General features: G+C 38.6%; 1 protein-coding gene across 2 annotated transcripts; it reads right to left on the reverse strand.

Moving 5' to 3' along the window:
* Positions 1-1,691: 1,691 nt before the first annotated feature.
* On the reverse strand, positions 1,692-24,248 carry LOC117295930 (Bloom syndrome protein homolog). 2 transcript variants are annotated; one of them, XM_033778733.1, is made up of 24 exons: positions 24,148-24,248; positions 22,664-22,939; positions 21,816-21,934; positions 20,894-21,151; positions 19,890-19,982; positions 19,503-19,585; positions 17,990-18,267; positions 17,359-17,419; positions 16,762-16,913; positions 15,540-16,183; positions 14,934-15,098; positions 14,299-14,417; positions 13,363-13,476; positions 12,830-12,928; positions 11,208-11,356; positions 10,186-10,323; positions 9,368-9,494; positions 8,708-8,903; positions 7,876-8,060; positions 6,606-6,765; positions 5,507-5,730; positions 4,576-4,744; positions 3,359-3,505; positions 1,692-2,806 (listed from the first exon to the last, which is right to left on the reverse strand). In XM_033778733.1, exons 1-24 carry the CDS (start codon positions 24,150-24,152, stop codon positions 2,328-2,330), a joined length of 4,440 nt encoding a protein of 1,479 aa, XP_033634624.1. In that variant the 5' UTR covers positions 24,153-24,248; the 3' UTR covers positions 1,692-2,327. The 2 variants fall into 2 exon arrangements, with proteins under 2 accessions (XP_033634624.1, XP_033634623.1); XM_033778732.1 differs by having other exon boundaries at positions 19,503-19,588.
* Between the last annotated feature and the right edge of the window lie 16 nt (positions 24,249-24,264).

A 24,264-nucleotide genomic window follows, 5' to 3' on the forward strand; every position in this document is an offset into this window, starting at 1 on the left:
AGAGATAGCTGAAAGATGCAAACCTAACCAAAGATTATCGAGTGCTGAGGTGCAAGATACATGTAGCACACTATCTTCACAGAATTTTATAATAATTTGTTAATTTTTCTACATTATAATGAATACTATGGGTGATGATGACTTATGCATGTTTGACCTCGAACAGCACATTAATTGATGTCAAAGGAAGATCATTGGCTGAAAGCTGTGCTTGGCGTGAAACACTTTCGCGTGTCCATTGACATCCATGATAGCCGTCAATGCAAGGGGATCTGTACCTGATGCTATAGCCTTGTGCTTATTTTAGAGCAAAATTCTTGCATTTTAGAGCAAAATTTGATAAGTTCACAAGGCTATAGCCTTGTGCTTATTTCAGAGCAAAATTCTTGCATTTTAGAGCAAAATTTGATAAGTTCACAAGGCTATAGCCTTGTGCTTATTTTAGAGCAAAATCTTGCATTTTAGAGCAAATGTTGATAAGTTCACAAGGCTATAGCCTTGTGCTTATTTCAGAGCAAAATTCTTGCATTTTAGAGCAAATTTTGATAAGTTCACAAGGCTATAGCCTTGTGACTATTTCAGAGCAAATTTGTTGCATTTTAGAGCAAAATTTGATAAGTTCACAAGGCTATAGCCTTGTGCTTATTTCAGAGCAAATTTGTTGCATTTTAGAGCAAAATTTGATAAGTTCACAAGGTTATTGCCTTGTGCTTATTTCAGAGCAAATTTGTTGCATTTTAGAGCAAAATTTGATAAGTTCACAAGGCTATAGCCTTGTGCTTATTTCAGAGCAAATTTGATGCATTTTAGAGCAAAATTTGATAAGTTCACAAGGCTATATTTCAGAGCAAATTTTGATAAGTTCACAAGGCTATAGCCTTGTGCTTATTTCAGAGCAAATTTGTTGCATTTTAGAGCAAAATTTGATAAGTTCACAAGGCTATAGCCTTGTGCTTATTTCAGAGCAAAATTCTTGCATTTTAGAGCAAATTTTGATAAGTTCACAAGGCTATATAGCCTTGTGCTTATTTCAGAGCAAATTTGTTGCATTTTAGAGCAAAATTTGATAAGTTCACAAGGCTATAGCCTTGTGCTTATTTCAGAGCAAAATTCTTGCATTTTAGAGCAAAATTTGATAAGTTCACAAGGCTATAGCCTTGTGCTTATTTTAGAGCAAAATCTTGCATTTTAGAGCAAATGTTGATAAGTTCACAAGGCTATAGCCTTGTGCTTATTTCAGAGCAAAATTCTTGCATTTTAGAGCAAATTTTGATAAGTTCACAAGGCTATAGCCTTGTGCTTATTTCAGAGCAAATTTCATGCATTTTTGAGCAAAATTTGATAAGTTCACAAGGCTATAGCCTTGTGCTTATTTTAGAGCAAAATCTTGAATTTTAGAGCAAATGTTGATAAGTTCACAAGGCTATAGCCTTGTGCTTATTTCAGAGCAAATTTGTTGCATTTTAGAGCAAAATTTGCTAAGTTCACAAGGCTATAGCCTTGTGCTTATTTCAGAGCAAATTTGTTGCATTTTAGAGCAAAATTAGATAAGTTCACAAGGCCTTGTGCTTATTTTAGAGCAAAATCTTGCATTTTAGAGCAAATGTTGATAAGTTCACAAGGCTATAGCCTTGTGCTTATTTCAGAGCAAAATTCTTGCATTTTAGAGCAAAATTTGATAAGTTCACAAGGCTCTTAATGCATTCAATTTTGTTTTCGTGCACACATGATTGCATTTTTCTTGTTCAGATTTGCTGCAGTCATTCTATTTCATTTATAGGTATTCAAGACTTGTGAGTAATCAAACTGGAAAAGCTAAGGTCAGAGCCACAATTTAACTTTGAATATAATGTTTTAATATCTCATCAAAGTAACCTACACTAACAAACAATAGCTACACTCAATTATAAAAACAATATAAAATATTTACATATTTACATTAATCACAAAGTTACATTTTAAGATTGAACCAGATTACCCACTACCACGTAACAAAGCATTGTGGAGTGTGGATCAACAAATAATATTGGTATCATTTCGGAAACAAGAAGTATTTAAGAAATACATTGATTATTTATCATTAAAATATTACTGAACTCTTTCAGTGCCCCCTTTACGTTTGCGATTTTAACCTATGCCAAGCTTTTTAAAATTCTTTATAAAATAAGTCCTACGACCAAAACAACAAAATATCTTGCTGATTTGTGTTGTCTTGCTTCATCCCACTTGCCAAGAAGCTTCTTCCCTTCTTTTTAAATAAATCGTTCAGCATTTCAAAGTATCAAAGTATCAAAACATAAAATCGAGTTTATGATAACTTGTTAAAATTATCCGAGAAAATGTCCGCTAGTTGCCAAGAAGCTTCTTCCAGGCTTTGGTTTAGGATCAGGCATAAACCCAAGCCTACTGTTTCCCCCTCCAAAACCACTATTTCCATTTCCCCCACTCTTAGCCTTTGCCTTTCCTTTACCTCCATACTTACCACCCCCTCTATAGCTACCACCGGCAGCCCCGTCTCCTCCACCTGACTTCTTGTACTGAAACTTCTTCAGCCCAGCTTTTGCATTTTGAAGTCCCGTCCCACCGCCTGATTGATAGTTACTGCCGTAGCCGTCGCTTGAACTGTTGTTCCTCTTATTTGATGAAGCACGTACTCGCTTGCTTTTTGTGGAGCTGGCATTCCCTGCTAGTTTGCGTTTACGTGGCGCTCGTTTTGCTGACCGGTTTGAGGCGGTTATTGCGGTGGTATTGGCTGCCGTGTTATTGAAGTAATGTGAAGACGATGGTTCGGAGAAGTCTTCCTCCTCTGTAAAAAAAATTCATCAAATGATATTTTTTAGTATTTTAAGCAGTGACTGAGGATCGGACTCATGATCTGGTGAATGAGTCATCAGGGTGTGGGTTCGAATCTAGGTCATGACACTTCAGTCATTGAGTAAGATACTTAACTACATGTATAATTGCTTCCCTTCACCCAGGAGTAAATGGGTACATGTGAGGGTAAAGATGTTTCCTTTGATTGACGTAGGTAGCTTGGTGCGCTACATAATTGGCAGCATAGGCTGTACGCTCCCAAGGGAGATGAGATGGCTTAAGCGAGGAATGCCTAGTAATGTGGAGCATGCAGGTGCACAAGCAAAAATTCCTAGCTAATCTATGAAATACGCTTGACGTAAGCATGTAATTCCCTGCTTCCATAAGCATAGATCCTTAGCTTACGATAAGCAGAGCCATTAGGCCCTGGTTTCGCTAAGCTTGTAAGCAGCAGTGATTAAGTTTACATTTTAGGCATCCTTGGGATCATTACCAGAGTTGTATAGAGAATGATAACATGTTATTGCGCTCAGTCTGCTCTAACCTTGTAACATCTCAGGCATGTATTTGAGTATAGTGTCCAGGAAACGTTGACCGAAGCGATTGACCTTTGGAACGGTCACTCCAGTCAGTTCGACCAGTTCCTCATTGGCCATAGGAAGCTGGTCTGCCATCTCACGGAGTGTTTCATCTAACAAGAAAAATAAATCAAGAACCAATCAACATCATTATCTCTGTGCCAAAACTTGGCGGGGGCCTATATAGTGCAGCTATTAAGAAGTTCCTTCCACGTCTGCATGGTCCAGTGACACCCGAACGGGTCACCAACCTTTTGCTAGCACAAGATCAGGCGGCCTGATGATGCATCCACGATAGGACGTGAAACTGTGGTCAGAAATGGATAAGTCCAGTAGACTTGGTTATACTCAATACTAGTATCATTTTATCTCCCTTATATGTGTGATAAAGAAGAGTTATAAGTATGGGCTGACTGAACTAACATTCGACCACAGGCTTGAGGCCAGTGAGTTTAGCTTTGGACCAGTAAACTCAGAACCAGACAAAGCTGGTGGTCTTGTGCTGGGTTTGGAGGCCAGTGAGTTTAGCTTTGGACCAGTAAACTCAGAACCAGACAAAGCTGGTGGTCTTGTGGTGGGTTTGGAGGCCAGTGAGTTTAGCTTTGGACCAGTAAACTCAGAACCAGACAAAGCTGGTGGTCTTGTGCTGGTTTTTTTCAAATTCAATATCATCATTATTCAGGAATGAAATACAAATTCTTTGTACAACACTGTACGGACCATCAATTGGAAATTTTGGAGAATTACACCAACGTGGGTTGGAGACTTGTAATTTCACCACGTTTTATAAGGACTTCACCTATTGGAAATTTGACCTTGGAGCCCCTCTTTAACTACATCAGCAGGACCCTTTCACACTACTATATTTCCTGTGGGAACCTTGGGGAATAACGGCTGACCATTTTACACTTGAGTTGCTTTACCCCTAATCTACCCAGGAAAATGGGCAAGTTATAGCCAGCCCCGCTCTGGAGTAGGGACAAGCGGCAAAACCCCATAGTATTCTTGAACTGTGCAGCAGGAACCTTGTAGAATAGGGACCTAGACGGAGAAAGTGCGCTGGAGAACCAGTGGGGTAAACAAACTCCCAGGCCTCCCTAGGGCTGTTATCAATGAGGATAAGAGATACAGTGTAAAAAGGGCTTAAGGTAAGCATACAGCTACCATGAGAAGCTCAACTCACCATTGAAGATGTTGTCTGGGTTCATATTGCTCTCCACAGCAATCTGTCGTCTTATAATCCTCAGTTCATCCAATAGTTTCTGTCTAGGACCATTGAGTGTCTCATTAGAGACTTGAGTTGAGAGTTGTAAAGCCCTCGCTGCCTTGGCGTTGGTTAGGCTCAGCTCCATCTACAAAAGGGGTGAGATTCATCACTTAATAAACTGTCTGAAACCATGCTCCAAATTATAGGAGGTTCATTAAAATAATGATATTTAGGCCTCGCCCTTTGGCTCAGCCCTTTATCACACAGCAACAACCCTGCCGGTTTTAAACGGCCGTTAAAGAACTCGTCGCTACCCTTTAATTCACTTAATAAAAATTAGCAATTGCTCAGTGGGCAAGTGAATGCATAAAACACACTATAAGTGAGCAGGAGCATTGAAGGTATTGAATGGCGGTGGGATTAAAGGAGTAGGTCTCATAAATCAAATTTAGTCCCATATACCTTGCAGGAAAACACTGAATATTAAAGCGCCTTGAGTGTCACTCAGTGACGGATATGTGCATTATATAACAAGCCACTGTTGTTGTTATTATTATTATTATTAATATTAATATTATTATTATTATTATTATTATTATTATTATTATTATTATTATTATTATTATTATTATTATTATTATTATTATTATTATTATTATTATTATTATTATTATTATTTATTATTATTATTATTATTATTTTTATTATTATTATTATTATTATTATTATTATTATTATTATTATTATTATTATTATTATTATTATTATTATTATTATTATTATTATTATTATTATTATTATTATTAAACAGGACATGAAGACGGATACCTCAGCTTTTGAATAAAAAACATCTGTTCAGTTGGTGTGAGGAGTCATGCATTATTTTTTGAGAATCTGAAAGACTGACCTTTGTTCGCCCACTAAGAACGTCAAATGCCTTGGGTCCAACCTTGGCATAACACAGTGCTTGATCATGGGCTCCGATGACCAACTCTTCCCGCAGTATCCCATCAAGGACCATCTTACGTAACAATCTCTCACAGTCATGGCGCTGGTAGTCACGACTCTTCATCAAGCTGTAGATGGGACTGCTGGCATGACCACTCTGGGCAATCTTGGCCGAGTTACTCCCTGAATTGGCAGAGTTATGGCAAGGAAGGATTTTTTCATTATTATTTTTATATATTTCTGCCAATGAAAGCCAGGATGCCTTATAAGTTAAACTAATTACTGTATAGCTCACAAGCCTGAGGAAACCTGTCATGGCAAGATAAGAATATTATTATTGTTATATATTTCTAGCAATGAAACCAATGATGCCTCATAAGTGAACTTAACCACTGTAGCTCACAAGCCTGACGAAACCTGTAAACAAGGTTGCTTGCTGTGTGAACCAGAAACCAAGAGTTAGCCCCCCTACTCTTTCTCGATAAGTGAAGAGTAAAGACTGATTTAGGCAGATTACCCATCCTTACTAAGGACTAGCATTAAGTTTTTAATATCTCCTAGGACTAGTCCTACGTTAGGACGAGTCCTAACTCTCTGTGAAGTCGACCCCTGGGTTCTTTTACAAGCACTACCAATCCTAGTACACATGACCTACAGCTAACTGGTACAATACGAAGGACACAGCAACTATGGTAAAGTATCATGCTTACGGATACAAGTATCATGACCGGGACTCGAACCCACACTCTGCTGATCAGAAACACCAGAGGTTAAGTACGGTGCTCTTAACTGTTAACTGCTCGGCCATGACACACCATAAGTGTTTATTGTGTAAATGAAAACAATTACCTGGGCCCAATTTCATAAAGCTGTTAAGCAACAAATATTGTCTAGAAAGTATTTTTTGCTAAGCAAAAAAATATGTGCTTCATCAGCTGCAACATTGTAAATCTGTTGGAATTTTGGCTGGTAACCAGACTCAGCAAGATTTGTCTGTGCTAAGCAAGTTCTTATGCTTACAAGCTTGAGTCCTAAACAGGCTGTCTAAGACCACTCACCCATCAGTACGTCAGCGTAGTGATTAAGGGTAAACTGAGGAGCATAGCTGCGTCTCTTATACCCTCCTCCACCAGATGATGACGATGCACCATCTACTGTCTTAGCAAATTCAATAATCTTCTTGGCTATACTGGTCATATCAACAGTGGAATACGTACTCTGTGGAAAGAGGAAGAGAGAGAGAGATTGTAGGAAAAAACATTTTCAGGCCTGGGATTATACAATGGCCATGGAGGTCATGCCCTCCGTTGCCCCTGGTCTTGGCCTTGGTGCCCCTTCCAAAGTTTCCCATAGACTTTAGTATTTTCCACTGGAAGTGCCCTTTGCAAAATATATAATACAACAGGCTTTTATATAGCGCCATTTCTTTTACACCACAGCCCTTAAGACATACAAAATGATAATGGAAGGGGCACACAGTGGTACATGGGACAGGGGACCAACACCATTTATTTTGTAAGAAACTGGGGGAAAATAAGACGAGGAAATAATGAACAGGACGGGAAAAACTTAATGGTCTTGGGGAAACATTATGGGAAAGGAAAAGAAAAGGAACTATTAAATGATACGAGACAAACAAATATTTAACTGAACGAGATTTGTTTTTTTAAACGTGGTATAAACGGGACATGGAAAGAAACTGGAAAACATTGATGGGACCCACAAAGGATAAGCAACAGAGGAGAAAAAACAGGCTAGGGTACAATTTCACAAAGCACTAAAGATTCATCTTAACTTAGGATGGGTTGTTTGCCACAGTGATTTGTTTTATCAATTAAAATTGCTTAGCAATTAAGATTGATACACACTTTAAAGGAAACTCTAGCAAGACCCACGCTTAGCACAGGTTTCCCTTTCCTCTCTATAATAATAATTTGGACTTGGTATGAGAATGATGCTAAACATTGTTTAAAGCTTCTTTTTTGTAATTTGCCCATTTGTATCTTGTATCTTTCTCTAATTGTTTATTTTATTGTTTCTTTAATGCGCTTAGAGGCTTTTGCATTAGGCGCTTTACAAATGTCTTATTATTATTATTATTATTATTATTATTATTATTATTATTATTAAACCCTGCCCTTACCCCTGATAGGCAGTTATCGCAAGCCACAGTGATTTGTTTTATCAATTAAGATTGCTTAGTAATTAAGATTGATACACAGTTTAATGGAAACTCTAGCGGGACCCACACATAGCGCAGGTTTCCCTTTCCTCTCTATAACAATAATCTGGTCCTTGTATGAGGAAGATGCTAAACCCCGCCCTTACCCCTGACAGACAGTTATCGCAAGCTGTTGATCGATTTTGAAGACATTTTTCTTTGGAGTAAGTGGTCTCTCCGAAGTAGTTGAGTAGCTGGACTCGGCGACAGTCCACGCTATTCTCACAGTACTGTACCATGCGGTAAAGGTTATCCAAGTGAACCTTACTCACTTCGTAGTTGTCTCGATCACCTGAAGATTTCAATCCAGAACAGAGATGATTACATTGAAATGTGTCATCTAAGCTTTGCCCTCTGAGTGACATTGTACATTGGATACTTTTTGTAAGACACAAAACACAATGTCAACAGATTTGATAGCATGGGAGAGGGTAGAATGTCAATCCACATTGTTATACCTCGGTAACAAATTGATAAGTTTTATGGCCGGCGAGAACCAATCCTGTGTGTAATACAAAAGCACATGAACCATGGCTAAGGATGCGCACTACGCATAAAGCACACTGCACAGGGTAACATGAGTTTTGTTTACCGGTGTACATCACCTTGATCGTTTCCAGTGTTGGTCGATTTCCAGCGCCAAGTACAAAATCGAGGGCACAGTGATGAATTGATTTTTATTTGAACAATTGTTCGTCTGCTTTTGAAAGTATGCCTACTCCGTTAATAATGTTTGAAGATACAGAACACCTCCTTAGAAGAGGAAAAAGGGTATGGTATAAACAAAATGATTGTGGCACGCTGTGACGGGGTCCAAGGGATTTGTCGCCCTCGGGGGCAAATGGCACCTTCGGCTTTGCCTTGGGTGCCATTTGCCCCCTTGGGTGTACAAAACACCATAGACCCAGTCACAGCGTGCAACAATTGCATGTTACCTACCTTGCACCATGCGTCTAAGCCTCGTCACATCCTGATAGGAATAATAAAGAATACACTTTGCCAGCTCCCCATCCCGACCAGCTCGCCCCGCCTCCTGGTAGTAACCTTCCATAGACTTGGGTAATGAGAAATGCATGACAAAGCGTACATCTGGCTTGTCAATACCCATACCAAAGGCTATCGTCGCACATACCACCTGCAAACAAACAAAACACAAGTAATAAATGTTTCCTTGTTTAAGACAAAGTATACATGTACCTTTAGTTTTTGGAACTGTTGGAACGTTTGAATCTTATATAACTGTAGATCTCACTTTTTTGAGATATCATAGAAAGTCCATGGCAAATAATGTCCATGCTGGAAAAATTGGGTGTTGGTAGGGGGGGGGGGGTAAAAACTGATATATCTTTACATCCACATTTACTTTGAAGTAATATGTTTCTCAGAATAATATGCACTACATTAAAAGCTCCATTGAGTTTAGAGGGCAATTTTATAAACTCTATTATCGCCCTGCGTTTTCCACTTTAAAACTTAAGTAACTCATGAAAACTTTCTTGCATAATAAATAATCTTAAAGAGTCAAAGGGATTGGTCAATAAACACCCCAATTCATATGGAGTCACAATGACTCATAATGAGTCAAAGTCATATTGTCACCTTGTACTCATCACTGATCCATCTTTCCTGCACCCTGACTCGTTCTGAGTCACTCTGTCCAGCGTGGTATGGAAGAGCCTTAATGCCACTCTTGTAAAGATCTTCAGCTGTCTTTTCACATTCTTTCCTAAAATCACAAGGAACTTTGATTAATTAATTGATTTATCAATCAATATAAACAATCAATCAATCCATCAATTAATAAACCAATCTACCAACCAACCAAATAATCAAATACCAATCAATCAATCAATCAATCAATCAATCGTTTTCTACATTTATTTTCAAAACTATCGTATTAACCATCATCATGACATATTATCAGCAAAATGGAGATGATAACGGTGAAGAGTCAACTGTTAGCTGGAACTTTTCCAAAATGTTTATCTAACACAAAACACATTGTCCACAGATTTACATTAAACTTACACACAGTTTGAAGATAATGATAGTAGAAGCTTCCCTTGAAATTTTACATACTGAGGTGCTGTAGTTTTTGAGAAATTAGTAAAACATATAATATTCGGCTCAGTTTTAGCATGTAAAAACGATTAACCAGTTATGCTATGGTTTTGGTATAATACTATAACTGGTTAATGGAATTTTACATGCTAAAATAGTTTTTGTGTCACTTGAGACAAAAATTATTTTGTGACTTGTTTTACCCATTTCTCAAAAACTACAGAACCTCAGTTAGTAATATTTGAAGGGAAGCTTTCCACTATCATCAAAACCTGTAAGTTTAATGTAAATCTGAAGATAGCGACAAAAGTGTGACAGATATGCGACATAAAGCTTGCCATGAAACGGCAGTATACCTTGAGAGACAGTAGATGATACCAGATTGGCCCCTGAACATGGATTGTATAAGCTGGGTGATATGCTGAGTCAGTTTACGTGGCTCCTTCTTCTTGACTGAGAACTGAAGATTGCTGCGATCAAAGCTGCGAGTGAATCTATACAATCAAATAATCAAATAATCAATAATCAATGTATTTGGGTGGAGGTTTGTGTTAGCTTAGCATAACATGTAAATCTCTTTTGAGTAGAGTTGATTCTGAAAAGAATTGATGGTTGACAACTTATCGTTACGATCAGTATGCTTTAAAGCAATCTCACATTTTACTATGGACATCATTTCAAGATTTCTAAGTATCGTCAGATTCTCTAATACAGATTCCATTGATATATTTTATTCCCCACCAGTGTTGAAGGACTCTGAGTCCGCCTCAGGTCACCATTTTACATTTGCAAAACAGTCAGACTCGGACTTGACTATATGACTCAAACTTGACTTTGTCTTTTCCCAACAATAATTTTTTATTGTATTAAAAACATAATTTGGATGCTTAATTTTGTAATCATCATGACAAGGCAAAATGTGTGGCATGTCCAGCAGCTAATACTTATACATATTTTTTATTTAAGACCATATTTAACGAGGGTGACAGGCGACCCATAAAAAGTACAGAACAAAATATGGGAAATTCAATGTTCAATGTTTAATTCTTAACTCTTCTTGAATATTTTAATTATTATTGTTATGATTTGAACAAGCGTTACGTAACTCTGGACTTGAACTCAGACTAAGACCAAGTGACTCAAAGCTTGGACTTAGACTTGGATAGAAACAAACAAACAAACAAACAAACAAACAAACAAACAAACAAACAAACAAACACACAAACAAACAAACAAACAAACAAACAAACAAACAAGCCGCCATTGAGGCTTGAAGGTAGAGCCCATCCCCTTGATCCTATATCTCAGAGCCATTTACTGACTTACAAGTAGAGCCCATCCCCTTGATCCTATATCTCAGAGCCATTTACTGACTTACATCTGTGGTTTAGGCATAGCCAGCTGGTGTAGTATATCCTTCTGTACCCTTGGTGTAGCTGTAGCTGTCAGTGCCATCACAGGTACACCAGGAAAGCGTTCCCTCAGCTTACAAAGTCTCTTGTAGTCAGGACGGAAATCATGACCCCACTGATGACGATTCAGACAAATTGGAATTAATATAATACATAAATTCGTGTTGTGGCTTAGCAGTTAAGAGCATCGGACTCAAATTCTGACCAGCAGAGTGTGGTTTTGAGTCCCAGTCATGACACATGTGTCCTTAAGCAAGACAATTTTAAACCGTGATGCTCTGCCTTTGGATGGAACGCAAAGTTGATGGTCCTGTGTGTTATGTAACACACATTAAAGAACCCATTGCACTTATCCCCCAAAAAGAGAAGGGGTTCGCCTCGGTGTTCCTAGTTTGATTGGCAGCATATTGTGTCACAGCACCTTGTAAACCATTACATGGTGCTATGTAAAAGGATTAGGTCTCATAATTCAAACGTAGTCCCACATACCTTGCAGGAAAATACTGAATGTTAAAGCGCCTTGAGCGTCACTATGAGGATATGAGCACTTTAAAAGAAGCCACTATTATTATTATTATAAATTTCCACTCAGTGGGGTCTTAGATTGTGGAACCATCTTGGTCCAATTTCATGACACTGCTTAAAGTTTTGTGCTAACGGCCCAAAGAATTACAAGCTTTACAGGGTACTGTAAGCGCAGAACTCTGTAGTAGGTAGTTGCCATGACATTTTAACCCCGTGGCGTATGTGAAGTTGACTTACTTGACTGACGCAATGGGCTTCATCAATGACAACATTTTACCCCTGTGGCGTATGTGAAAGTTGACTTACTTGACTGACGCAATGGGCTTCATCAATGACAACATTTTACCCCTGTGGCGTATGTGAAAGTTGACTTACTTGACTGACGCAATGGGCTTCATCAATGACAACATTTTACCCCTGTGGCGTATGTGAAGTTGACTTACTTGACTGACGCAATGGGCTTCATCAATGACAACATTTTACCCCTGTGGCGTATGTAAAAGTTGACTTACTTGACTGACGCAATGGGCTTCATCAATGACAACATTTTACCCCTGTGGCGTATGTGAAAGTTGACTTACTTGACTGACGCAATGGGCTTCATCAATGACAACATTTTACCCCTGTGGCGTATGTGAAAGTTGACTTACTTGATTGACGCAATGGGCTTCATCAATGACAACATTTTACCCCTGTGGCGTATGTGAAGTTGACTTACTTGACTGACGCAATGGGCTTCATCAATGACAACATTTTACCCCTGTGGCGTATGTAAAAGTTGACTTACTTGACTGACGCAATGGGCTTCATCAATGACAACATTTTACCCCTGTGGCGTATGTGAAAGTTGACTTACTTGACTGACGCAATGGGCTTCATCAATGACAACATTTTACCCCTGTGGCGTATGTGAAAGTTGACTTACTTGATTGACGCAATGGGCTTCATCAATGACAACATTTTACCCCTGTGGCGTATGTGAAAGTTGACTTACTTGATTGACGCAATGGGCTTCATCAATGACAACATTTTACCCCTGTGGCGTATGTGAAAGTTGACTTACTTGACTGACGCAATGGGCTTCATCAATGACAAATCTAGCTAGCATATTCCTGTGGTACAAATGCTCCATGGCTGAAATCAGTTTGGGACTCGCACTTATCTATAAACAGAACAAAGAACAAGAAGCTACTTAGATTATAGACCATTACTCCGGTAATTATTAACAACTAGCTAATCATGGGGCCATTGAGCAACCTTCTTTTGACCATTAAATATCGCTGCGAAACCCGCTGCAAAAACATAGGATTTAAACTGCCTCTAGCTACCGGGCAACCTCGGTAGTCTAGTTGGTAAGACACTGCTCTAGAATTGCAAGGGTTATGGGTTCGAATCTCACCCGAGTAACATGCCTGTGATATTTTTTTCACGGGACTTGGGAAAGTGGGAAAGTATATAGTGCTAAACTCACCTCAGTGTATGGATATAAAAAAAACTTAATACTTTCTTTTGACACCCACCAAAGGGCGCCCTACTAAAAAAGAAAACATGTGTATAATGCTTTTGAAAATAAGGAGGAAACCATGATAGACTAACCTTTTCCGGTGTAACGTAGAGTAATTTAACTCCAGGATCTCTGAGTGATAGCTGGCGATAGATTGAATCTACAAACTCTGCACTTAAATCCCCTGATAGATGTGCAGCAGGAATCTGCAGTGAGAAAAACAAATACAACAAATGAATCAAGAATAATCTTGCTAGAGATTCCTTATTTGAACACTTAAAACGGGTGGTGAGGTTGGTGTAGTTGTAGTGGTATCTTTTTAGTCCTTCCACCCCTAGGTCCCTGGTTCCAATCAAGCCAGGGCACTATGTGGATTGGGTTTTCAGTCCCTGCCTGACTGCATGGAATAATTCACTGGGGTTTAACTTCCTTGTCTTCTTTCTATAGGGTTCTTTGCTAGTACAGTGATTAAGTTCACTTTTCTAAACATCCTTGGCTTCAGTGACAGAATAAATGAATGCTGTTGTGTAGATTTATATTCAAAGGAAATTTGTTCAGTATTGTCATTTTATTTTATTCCTTATACCAGGCCTGGATTGCATCTTTGAGAAGGTAAGACTGCTTTCAATTTGCTTAGGGCACTTCTATTTGAAAATCTTAAAAATCTATAGGAAGCCTCCATGTTATTCCAGGCCTATTATACCGATGTATAGCACTGCATACTCAAAGCTTTTCAAGTTCTGCAGAAGAAAATGCACCTCTCTTTAAGATTCAAACCAAAGACCTTCCACAATCAAATAAGATGCCTTTCAAGTGCTAGATTTTTAAGTAACTTTGTCAAAAGTACCCGCATGTTGTGTAAATTGGGGGTCAAACACAAAGTTTACCAATTCGCTAATCGCTTAAAGTTCCACATGAGGGATGCCATTTACGCCAAAGGAAGGATTTTACCTACCCCAAAGGAGGGATACCAGTTCTACCCACATAGAGATGTCACTTTTACCCCAAGAAGGATGTATACAACTTACCTCTAAAGACACAAGTCTCTGTACCTGATCTTGAATCAATGACTTGAGGGGAGATATGACAAATGACACCCCCGCAGTTAACACTCCTGGGAGTTGGTAGGTCAAACTCTTACCACCGCCTGCAAGCAGAAAAAAAGAAAAAACATTTATTAGCAGTTGTTTCACAGAACTGAGAATCATTTAAAATTTATATTAAATACATGTATGGGTTTTCATTATACATTTTCCGTGTGCTTTCTGCCTCTCTCTCTTTTACATTTGTGTCCTCTGGACATTTCAATTGGTCAACCGAAATCAGTTAAGTGTAGCCCTCACCCTGAAGTGGTAGTCTGAACTTTGATATTAATCAATCTCTCATTCCTATACTCTCTTCCAGATTCTTGCAACACTGGCGAGGTTCTTGCGAGACTGCTTGCCCCCGGGAGACTACTGCTCTTGCGACTATGGTCTCATTTAACGGAGAGCAGTTGGGGAGTCAGCAGCCTTGCGCAAGAGCAGTGATCTCACGAGAGCAGTCTGCGATCAAGTAGAGCTAGCTAGTAATACACTGTCACAACACTAAACAATGTCCACAAGTCTAGGGTAAAAGAGGAGGAAAGAAACTTCACGGAGTAGTCACCCTTTATTGAACTGACCTGTGGGCATGAGAACGAAGCAATCTTCACCAAGCAGGGTAGCATTGATAGCTTCAAGCTGCTCTGGACGGAACTGATGTAGACCGAATGTCTTACGAAACACCTTCAGAAGCTCCTTAGAGTGAGGGAAGTTAGTACCACTGAATCGACTGTGCTTTGCTGAGACTGAAATGTGGAAAACATATGAAACGTATGAAATAGTTCATGACAGCAAAGATTAGTGTAAATGAAACCCAATGATCTAAAAATCAGTTAAATAAAAACTGTTTCCAGACAAAAGTAAAAATAAAAACCCATTGTGTCCACATCTATAGAAGTAATAAAGAGAAGTGGCAGAAAAAAAATTGTTTTAATCCAAGAAACATTTTATAAAGTATGAGAACGAAAATATGGTTACTTTGCATGAACCCTTTGGCAGACCTGGAATTTCAGAGAGATGCCTCCGTTGCCATGTCTTGGCCTTGGTGCCCCTCTAAAACTTTCCAATAGATTTTCCAATGGAAGTGCCCATTGCAAATTAAATTGACTTTGCCCTCTCAAAGATGAAATTCCAGGCCTGCTTTGGACATGCTTCGTTCATGAAAATGCCTGGCATGAACAGTTTACCTTCAGATGATACAATATCAGATGCTCTCGGCATGGACGTGGTCGGTTTATTCCGTTGGAGTGGGGCAAATGGCGTCTTTTGTTTGTTTGGCTGTAGCAGCAAAGGCTGTAGAGAGCGCTTCTCAGATGATAACTCCAGCGGTTTCTTTCTGCTGGCAATCACTGGTACTGAACTTTCAAAGATTGGCGTTGTCGGATTGGCTCCCGTGGTGTCGTCAAAGAAACCATCACCTCCAAATATACCGCCCTCGGGAGAGGAAAACCCAGGACTTATCTTGCTGAGTGACGACGAGGCGGGCATTGTTCTCTGGAGTGGGGTCGTTATCAACCCTTGTCTGTTGGTATTTGACACCATATTGAATGTCCTATGGCTGGAGTTGAGAGGTGTAGCTGCGCTGTCGGAGACTGGCGTTGCATTGAAGCTAGACTTCAGCTTGAAATTGAAGGTACTCTGGTTTAGCGTTTTGTTGGTGGGTGCGTTTAGTGCCTGGTGTGGGAGACTAGTGGTGTCAGGAGGTCGTGACCTAGGTTGGATCATTGGTATTGATGAATCCTGATTGGTTAATGATGGTGTGGTTCTGGTTGACTGGTTAAGTTGGCGTAACTTGGCCTCCGATTGTTTCTGTTTGGCTTTAATACGTTTCCTGTGAAGGGGAGGAAAAAGCACCAAACACAATTACCTTTAAACTGCTTATGTTCATGCTTAGCAGGTCACTATAACTAGTTTTGCATTGCCCTTTGGTTTGGTTGTGTGGTCTTAGCATCTTCCTACAATTAGTTATAGATGATGCTTTATATGTCAGCTTACTGTGATTTGTGGTTTTGAGACTGTAAAGACTGAGGTTACAATGTTTTTATTTCCTGAAAGTGTGTTGACATCTGCTCCTTTTAAAGATTGGCTCATATTTCTAATTCAAAACAGTAATATGGTTCAACTTGTGACCTTCGTTTAACCGGTTAGCTAGTAAATGACTGTTAATGCTCTAGTATGACCAAACTTAAGGAGCGTCTTATGAATAATAGAGCCAATTTTATGGCACTGCTTAAAGCAGAATTCTGCACTGCTTCGTGCAGAATTCTGCACTACTGGCGCCCAGTAAAGCATGTGATTCTATAAGCCAAAAGGGCAGAAATCCATGGTAACCAGTGCCATGAAATTGTACCTAGGTCTTTTGTCATGAAGAGGTCTACCTTTTTTTAAAACCAACGGATGAGCACAAACCTGAGCGATAAGAAAGGCTTGACTTGTTGTAGTCTGCTGCCCTCTGTTTCTGACGCTAGAGCAATGTCGACATTATCGCATATCTGTTCCATAACCTTGAACAAAAGTTGCTTGAGTTCATCCAGCCTTTCTTGAAGACTCTCTGCCGAAATCTGAAAGTTTTCAAGAACAATATTTTTGTTTACGTTGTCTATAATGCCTACTTTCCTGAATCCAGCCAACTCAAGTGGAATCAGTGTGGCAGGAGATTCTGTCTCCCTATATGGCAAACTGTGTACAAACTACTTGTAATTGTGCCCTCTTTTGAAACATCCTCCTAACACTAATTTTCCATGCTGCGTTTGATTTTGGAGGATTGAGGCAAAAGGCACGCTACATTAACTCTTATTGGTTGAATTATTTGTTAGTATTCAGGAAATGCCATTTTATATCGTGTTCAATAATCTCCTACTCAACTAAACGAACCATTTCATTGTTATTTGACAGTTTCCACTATTTGTTTTTCTGTTTGGATCCAAAGTTTAGTATTACTGCAAACCATGCTGGCGGTTTTTCTTGGTTAAAATGACAGACAACAAGAGAGTGAAAGTTGTTTACGTTTGGAGAGAGAGGCTGCATAGACGGATGGCTTGTGAAGTATAACTCATCACTTGCATTGCTGAAGGAGAAACAAAAACATATCATTCCCACAAAAAAACACAATTATTAATAATCAAAGATAAACTGTCGTCTTTTTAAGGTTGACTGAGAGGGGTTGTACAAAAAAATTGCAAAATGAGAAACTAGAATTAGCTGTTGCAAACTGCTATAAGTGAAGAAAAGAAAATTACCTGTTGTCCGAACCCAGCTGATTTTCTGGACACTGCTCATAGGGTCGAAACATCAGGCCACCAACAATGACAAGAATAGATCACAGACCTTTCGACCCTAGCAGCTCAAAGGCTTAAATCATCCTTTGAGAAAGACTCTGTTTGGGTCAAAACGTCAGGCCCTTAACTATTTTGTGCAACTTTTTTATTTTATAAATTTTCAAGGGCACCAAGGTAACACATTCAGAAATAAAAGCACTTTCACTAACAAGTCATGCCTAAAACTGAATTAAGCTTTAGTAAAGTACCAGAAACTAATACAGTTCATAAAAGTTTGCAAAATTTGTGACAACTGAACAGCAACATTGCGTCAAGTTATTTTCGGATACAAGAAAAGAATTTGAATATATATTGCTTACAGGTTTGGATTTGTTGAGCGATCAGTCTCTCCATCTTCCACCGACCCATGCTTCAAATTTTGCCTCGTCTGCCCTAGGAACAAAGATCTCTTGAGGTCTGCTGATGGAGGGATGACTGAAGCCCCAGGGAGTTCCTCTTCATCTTGGTAGTTATGGTAGGATGTAGGGAAGTCAAAATCACTGGCACTGGAATTGATATCGTCGTAATCAGACGGTGGAGGTGATGGGCTGGGGATGTCTATCAAATCTTCCGCGCATCCTTCGTTCTGATGATCCTCCTTTGGTAATGACGAAATCAGATTCACTTTTTTGCATTGTCAAATAATAATGGAAGTAGTGAAGATCCAAATTTGAGAACATTGGCAACAATAATGATGAAAAGAAGCTGCAAGCTGCTAACCAACCAAAAGGACCTTTGGTTTAAATGTGACAAAAATTGTAAGTGGCATGGCATTTCAAACCTATTAGAGTCTTTCTCGTCTCTGCTAGGGTTGAAACGTCAGGCCACTTACTATCTTTTGCAGACAAAAATGTGATGAAAGAGTTTGTTGTTTGTTAAGAACAGGCAATAAAAAAAACTCTAATTTGGAAGATTTCACTTTTTATGATTAAAGGCAATTGGTAATTATCAAAGATTATATAACACCCAAGCAGATCCTTGCCATTTGATTGGAGGATTGTCCGTCACGTGATAGCAAATAAAAGTACCATTGCACGCTGAGTCACTCGCCGTGCTTTTTCGTTCCATCCGAAAAGTACCATTGCACGCTGGCACGCTGCCAGCGTGCAATGGTACTTTTCGGATGGAACGAAAAAGCTGAGTAAAAACATCACTGCGTGCGCGTGTCTTTGGTAACGCAGCAGGTGTTACTGCAAGAAGGCATAGTAAAATTACTAGCATTCGGCTTCTACAGTTGAAATTGTTTGTTTTGAAAGTTGTTTCTTTCAATCAAAATGACAAAGTTCTACTTGGATGTTATATAAAACAAATAATGAATGTTTTTCATTCGTGCAATGGTGCGAATATGTTCATTCGTTGAAAGCTGGAATGTTCCATTCAACTCGGCTCCGCCTCGTTGAATAGAACATTCCATCTTTCAACTCATGAACATATTCGCACCATTGCACTCATAAACATTCATTATGTGTATACTATCCTTCACAGTTGGTGTATTTCAACATTTGTATGCATAAAATAACAAACCTGTCAAAATTTGAGCTCAATCGGTCATCGAACTTGCGAGATAATAATGAAAGAAAAAACACACCCTTGTCACACAAAGTTGTGTGCGATTAGATGTTTGATTTCGAGACCTCAAGTTCTAAATCTGAGGTCTCATAATCAAATTTGTGGAAAATTATGTCTTTCTCAAAAACTATGTCACTTCAGAGGGAGCTGTTTCTCACAATGTCTTATACCATCAACCTCTCCCCATTACTTGTTACCAAGTAAGGTTTCATGCTAAAAAATATTTTGAGTAATTACCAAAAGTGTCCAGTGTCTTTAACTTACCTCAAAATATTCATTTGTATCTGGTAATAAATTCAGAGTATTTGTGGAGTACCCGTAATCCTGAATGCAGTCAGTGGCTCCTTCTGCTGACAGTAACAAGATATAGGAAAAACAGCTTTATGCAAAAGTATGAAAAACAAAAGCAATAGCAAAATCAAACAGCATAGGCCCAATTTCATGCTGTTGAGAACTAAGCAATAAATGACTGAGGTACTAGTCACATCAATGGTAACTATTGGCTGGTAGTCTATTTTTGCTTAGCAATTTTTTGTGCAAACAAGAACAGATATATTCCTCTCACTTTAAAACTTTAACTTAAAAACTCTGCACAGTGTAAGGTAAATTTCATTAAAACAAAAATAATTCTCCTCTGTTATTGTCATTTACCATTTGGTTGGTCGTCTTCGTCACTGTCTTCAATAATCAGCGATGCTCTGTGTCTCTTGCTATTGCGTCTTGATGTATTAAAACATGTCTCATCTGCAATGGAGTTATAGGCAAAGTTTACATTTTTTTTTAAAACCGTTTATATCCTCATGATTTTAGTATACAATAAAACTAGCCTATGAAAGTTTCATTTTTAAAGGTGGTCACGTTTTTGAGATCTGCCAAAAATTCTGAGTGAATATAGTGCACACATGAAGAATAATTCCTAAAAGTAATACAAAATCTGAGAAATGTTACAGACAGTAACGCTTGTCATATTCAAAATTTGGGGATAAAATCTGATATCTTTTTACATTAGCACCACATGACTTCTAAGTGAAGTGTTTCTAAAAATGCTTTCACCATCGAAAGCTGCTGTAGGTTTCTAACCAAAAGTTTTTATTGCCATTAATTTTTATTCCCTTTTTCAAAAGGTACTGTTCAAGTAGAAATCTAAATACACAACGCCAGTGATTTTTGGTTGGCAAAGTAAAGTGACTATTCTTGGGAAAAGGCAGTTCTACTTCATAGCTTTTGAATAAAGTTTAGCCCAAACACTAAAGTGCTCAATTAACACTGTTTGAGTAAAATACAAATTAAATTATTTCTTCCCGATGCAAAGTTAACGAAACGTTACTAGAACAGAGAATTGAAACTGCCTCTAGCGGGGCAATCGTGGTGGTCTAGCTAGTAAGACTTCTGCTTTAGAATGGCAAAGGTCCATGGGTAAAATCCCACTGATAATATTTTTATTTTTTATGCAAGTGAATTTTTTTCACAGAGCTCAGGAAAGTACTGAGTATACAGCTCTAAATTCATCGATGTACGGTTAAGATCAAATAAAAACCAATTAATATTCTTTATCCCAATGCATATTTAACATTTATAAAACCCACTAGGTTTGCTTGTACATAAATTTCAACTGTCTGCTGCCCTCATTCCTTATTTTGACTCAATTGACTTACCATCATTATCATCACTATCGATCTGGTATCTAGACTCTTCTTGACCCTTGATCTCATGTGACCCTTGTCCTTTGGATGACTGACTGGCAATCATTGTCAGATCCACATATTCATCGCTCGTCTTGTTCTTTTCATTATATTCAAGTTTGCTGGTCTTGTTCTCCTCATCAAATTCAAGTTTCTTCATCTCCGATGGTGACTTAGCCTTGAGTTGTTGATTAATTTTACTGAGATTTGGACTGCTCTTCTTCTTTTTGTCTAAACAGCAATCAGAGTGTAACTTAAAATATAACAATGAGGAAATCAATGAACCATTACATGACATGTTCATAATGGAGCTCACTGGACCAAGGGTGGGTGGCACAAATTGTGCATAAAGCCCAAAGTGGCCTATCGGAAGCCATTTAGAGAGAATGATTGACATCCCTTTTATAGGTTAAACTGTCCTATCTACATAGGGTTTATACATTATGGTGTGTCATGGCATGGCGGATAGAGCACCAAACTCAACCTCTGGTGTTTCTGTTCGGCAGAGTGTGGGTTCGAGTCCCATTTGTGCCACTGGTGTCCATTATTAATGCATCCTTAGGATGGGACATAAAGCCAGTGGTCCTGTGTGTTGTGTAATGCACATAAAAGAACCCAGTACACTTATCTTAAAGAGTAGGGGTTTGCCCCGATGTTCCTGGTTTGATTGGCAGCATATTGCACCACAGCACCTGTAAACCATTGTATGGTGCTATGTAAAGGAGTTGGACTCCTACTTCAAAAACATTGCTCTACAATACCTGGTAGGCAAATACTAAATGATGAAGAGATTTGAGTGACAGATATGCACATAATGAGAAGCCACTGTTATTATACATTACTTTTAATCCCCCGTCCCCAATCCTAGTGTTTCTTAAATGGACTCTCGTCTCACCTGAAAGAGGAGATTCCAAGAAGTCATCCAAGTCATCCAAGTCATCAGGTAAAGAATCCTCAATTAAGAACATGTTTCCAATGCCACGACTAGATGCCGGTGACTTGCTTTTCTTAGATCTGTGGATGAAGTTTTTGAAAAGATAACTACAAGTGTAAGCATCTGCTTTCAAGGTGGCAACAGTCCCAGTCTGAGTACAAAGTTCGAGTCCACTTGGTTGAGTCTCACTCACTCACTCACTCGGTCGCCAAAAGGCTGAGTCTGAGTCATCAAGCATGATATTTGGTCCTTGAGAAAAAAGTAGACAAATATTGTTTGAATACAAGTGTGGTATATGGTTAAATATATTTTTGAGGCTGTTTATTCACTGATTTCCAGATTTTTCCAAGTGAACAAAAAGTCTGAAATCAGACTAAAGTAGGAATAATATCATGCTGGTCATTGATCGTCTGAACTTGAGTCTGATTCATTAAAATTGTGACTGGAGCTGGACTCAAGCCACAAGTTTTACACTTTGTTTCATGTATATTCCATTTGCTGTAGCACAATGTCTGTATCTACTTTACTGTGTACATTTTCGTTCTTTGGGAACTAGGTCTTGCTTTTTTTACTCTACTGGTGCAGAGTGGATTTCAGAACTTAGGAGATTGGTCAGGAATACTACTTAATGGATCAAGAGGACATCTCGTTAATAACTTCAACGCTGCGCAGTGCAATCTGCCATCAGTAACTGTTAAGCAGTGGAATGAAATCCACACAGGTCAGCATCTGAAATACATAAACAACATTAGGAAATAGCCTACAGCCTGAGGTAATTTTAGCTTGTTAATAAATTGATTGCTACTTACAGTGCCTTTCCTGGTGTGTATGGCTGAACAGAGGCAATAGGCTTTGGTGATTGCACAGGATGAGTTGTGGCTTTGACTAGTGTTGATTCCTTGAGTCCTTTTGGGGGATTGGCAGGGGTCTGCTTGGCGACAGGCGCCTGGAACCATGACGTCAAAGGTGCTTGGGTAGTTGTGCAAGAAACTTGGGTGGGTGGAATAACTCCAGAAAGATTAGGAGAGTTATTAGACTGTTCTTGCTTCTGTCTGGCACTCCGAGAGAGCTTGAACTTGAAATTTCTGCAAAAACAAAGTGTGGCATGAATTACCTTGTTGTACAATACAATCCCTTATCTATTTATCTATTTTTCAGTTAAGCATTTCATTCTTGTTCTTTTTTTTCCATTAATTCTTTTTTTTCCATTAATTCTTTTTATGTATCTTTATGGTGATTTGCTAAACTTTTTTGAGGCTCTAATAATCTTTTCAGGCAACAACTATTTTTGTTATTTTACCAAAGGGCTAAAAAATATAAAGACTAAAGTAGGAAGAATACCACATAAAAATAAAACAGTAGACCTAGTCACTGGAGCGCTGTACTCCTTTTTTCAAATTTTGACATTTTCTGTCGTGCTGTACTCCTTTTTTTTTATTTTGACATTTTTTGTCGTACGTACGACAGAAAATGTCAAAATTCGAAAAAAAGGAGTACAGCGCCCGAGTTACTTGGTCTAATAAAACAGATAGATTTAGTTTTGTCCAAAATAGAGAACACTTTAGTACCAGGGCTACCTGCATTTCCCTCATAATACTTTTGGTCTTTATTGATTTTCTGTGATCATGAAAATGAACCCAGCACATAATTTACACAACCCCCTCCCCTTAAATTCAAAAAGTGGTTTTCATTTGAAATGTTAAAGGCATAGACAACAATTAGATCAAATGACTGGGGAACTGTACTCAATCAAAAAAGGTTACATGCAGCTGAATACGACTGAAGACAGCGGATGTAAAAAGAATTTTTTTTTAAAGGAGTACAGTTGTATAAATTGAGTTCTACCCAACCTGCTGAATTAACAACAAAAAGCTGTGTTTATTTACTGTTCATCATCATCATGTTCATGGTTTTAAAATTAAACTCTCATCTCACTTGACTTATCTTTATAAAAAAATTATATTGTTCTTCGATAACCGATGGGATTCAGCAAGGATTGAAATTGGCCACACAAGCAGGGCTAAGTATTAACTTCAATACTGGTAACACTAACAGTACACTACAGAAACACAATCAATGTTATCATTATCAAACGACGTCTGCTCTGTGTCACTGCTGCCGAGCTGAGCTAAGGTTGTTTCAAATTTGGCGCCGTACGCACACTTCGGCAAGTTTTTTCGAAAATATTTCAAACTGAGATGTTTTGTCCGACTGCTAATATACCAAGTTAAGCTGAGTCCCTTTCAATTGTACAACAGACTGGAAACATTGTGAAAAAAGTGTATAAACTTACCGCATTTTGAAAGACAAATGTTGGCAGGACAGGCAAAAAATAGTATCAACACTTCACTCTCGTCTACGTACCTGCGCTGTCGGGTCGGATCGGGGTCGGCGATAGAGTAGTAGGTCA

Source organism: Asterias rubens, chromosome 10 (genome assembly GCF_902459465.1).
Source record: "Asterias rubens chromosome 10, eAstRub1.3, whole genome shotgun sequence".
Taxonomy (NCBI): Eukaryota; Metazoa; Echinodermata; class Asteroidea; order Forcipulatida; family Asteriidae; genus Asterias; species Asterias rubens.

Coding starts and splice junctions, on each gene's coding strand:
- LOC117295930 (XM_033778732.1), bottom strand. Junction 6,766..7,875: donor GCGATAACTGTCTGTCAGGG/GTAAGGGCGGGG, acceptor CTCTTTCCACAG/AGTACGTATTCCACTGTTGA. Junction 3,506..4,575: donor CCCAGACAACATCTTCAATG/GTGAGTTGAGCT, acceptor TTTTCTTGTTAG/ATGAAACACTCCGTGAGATG.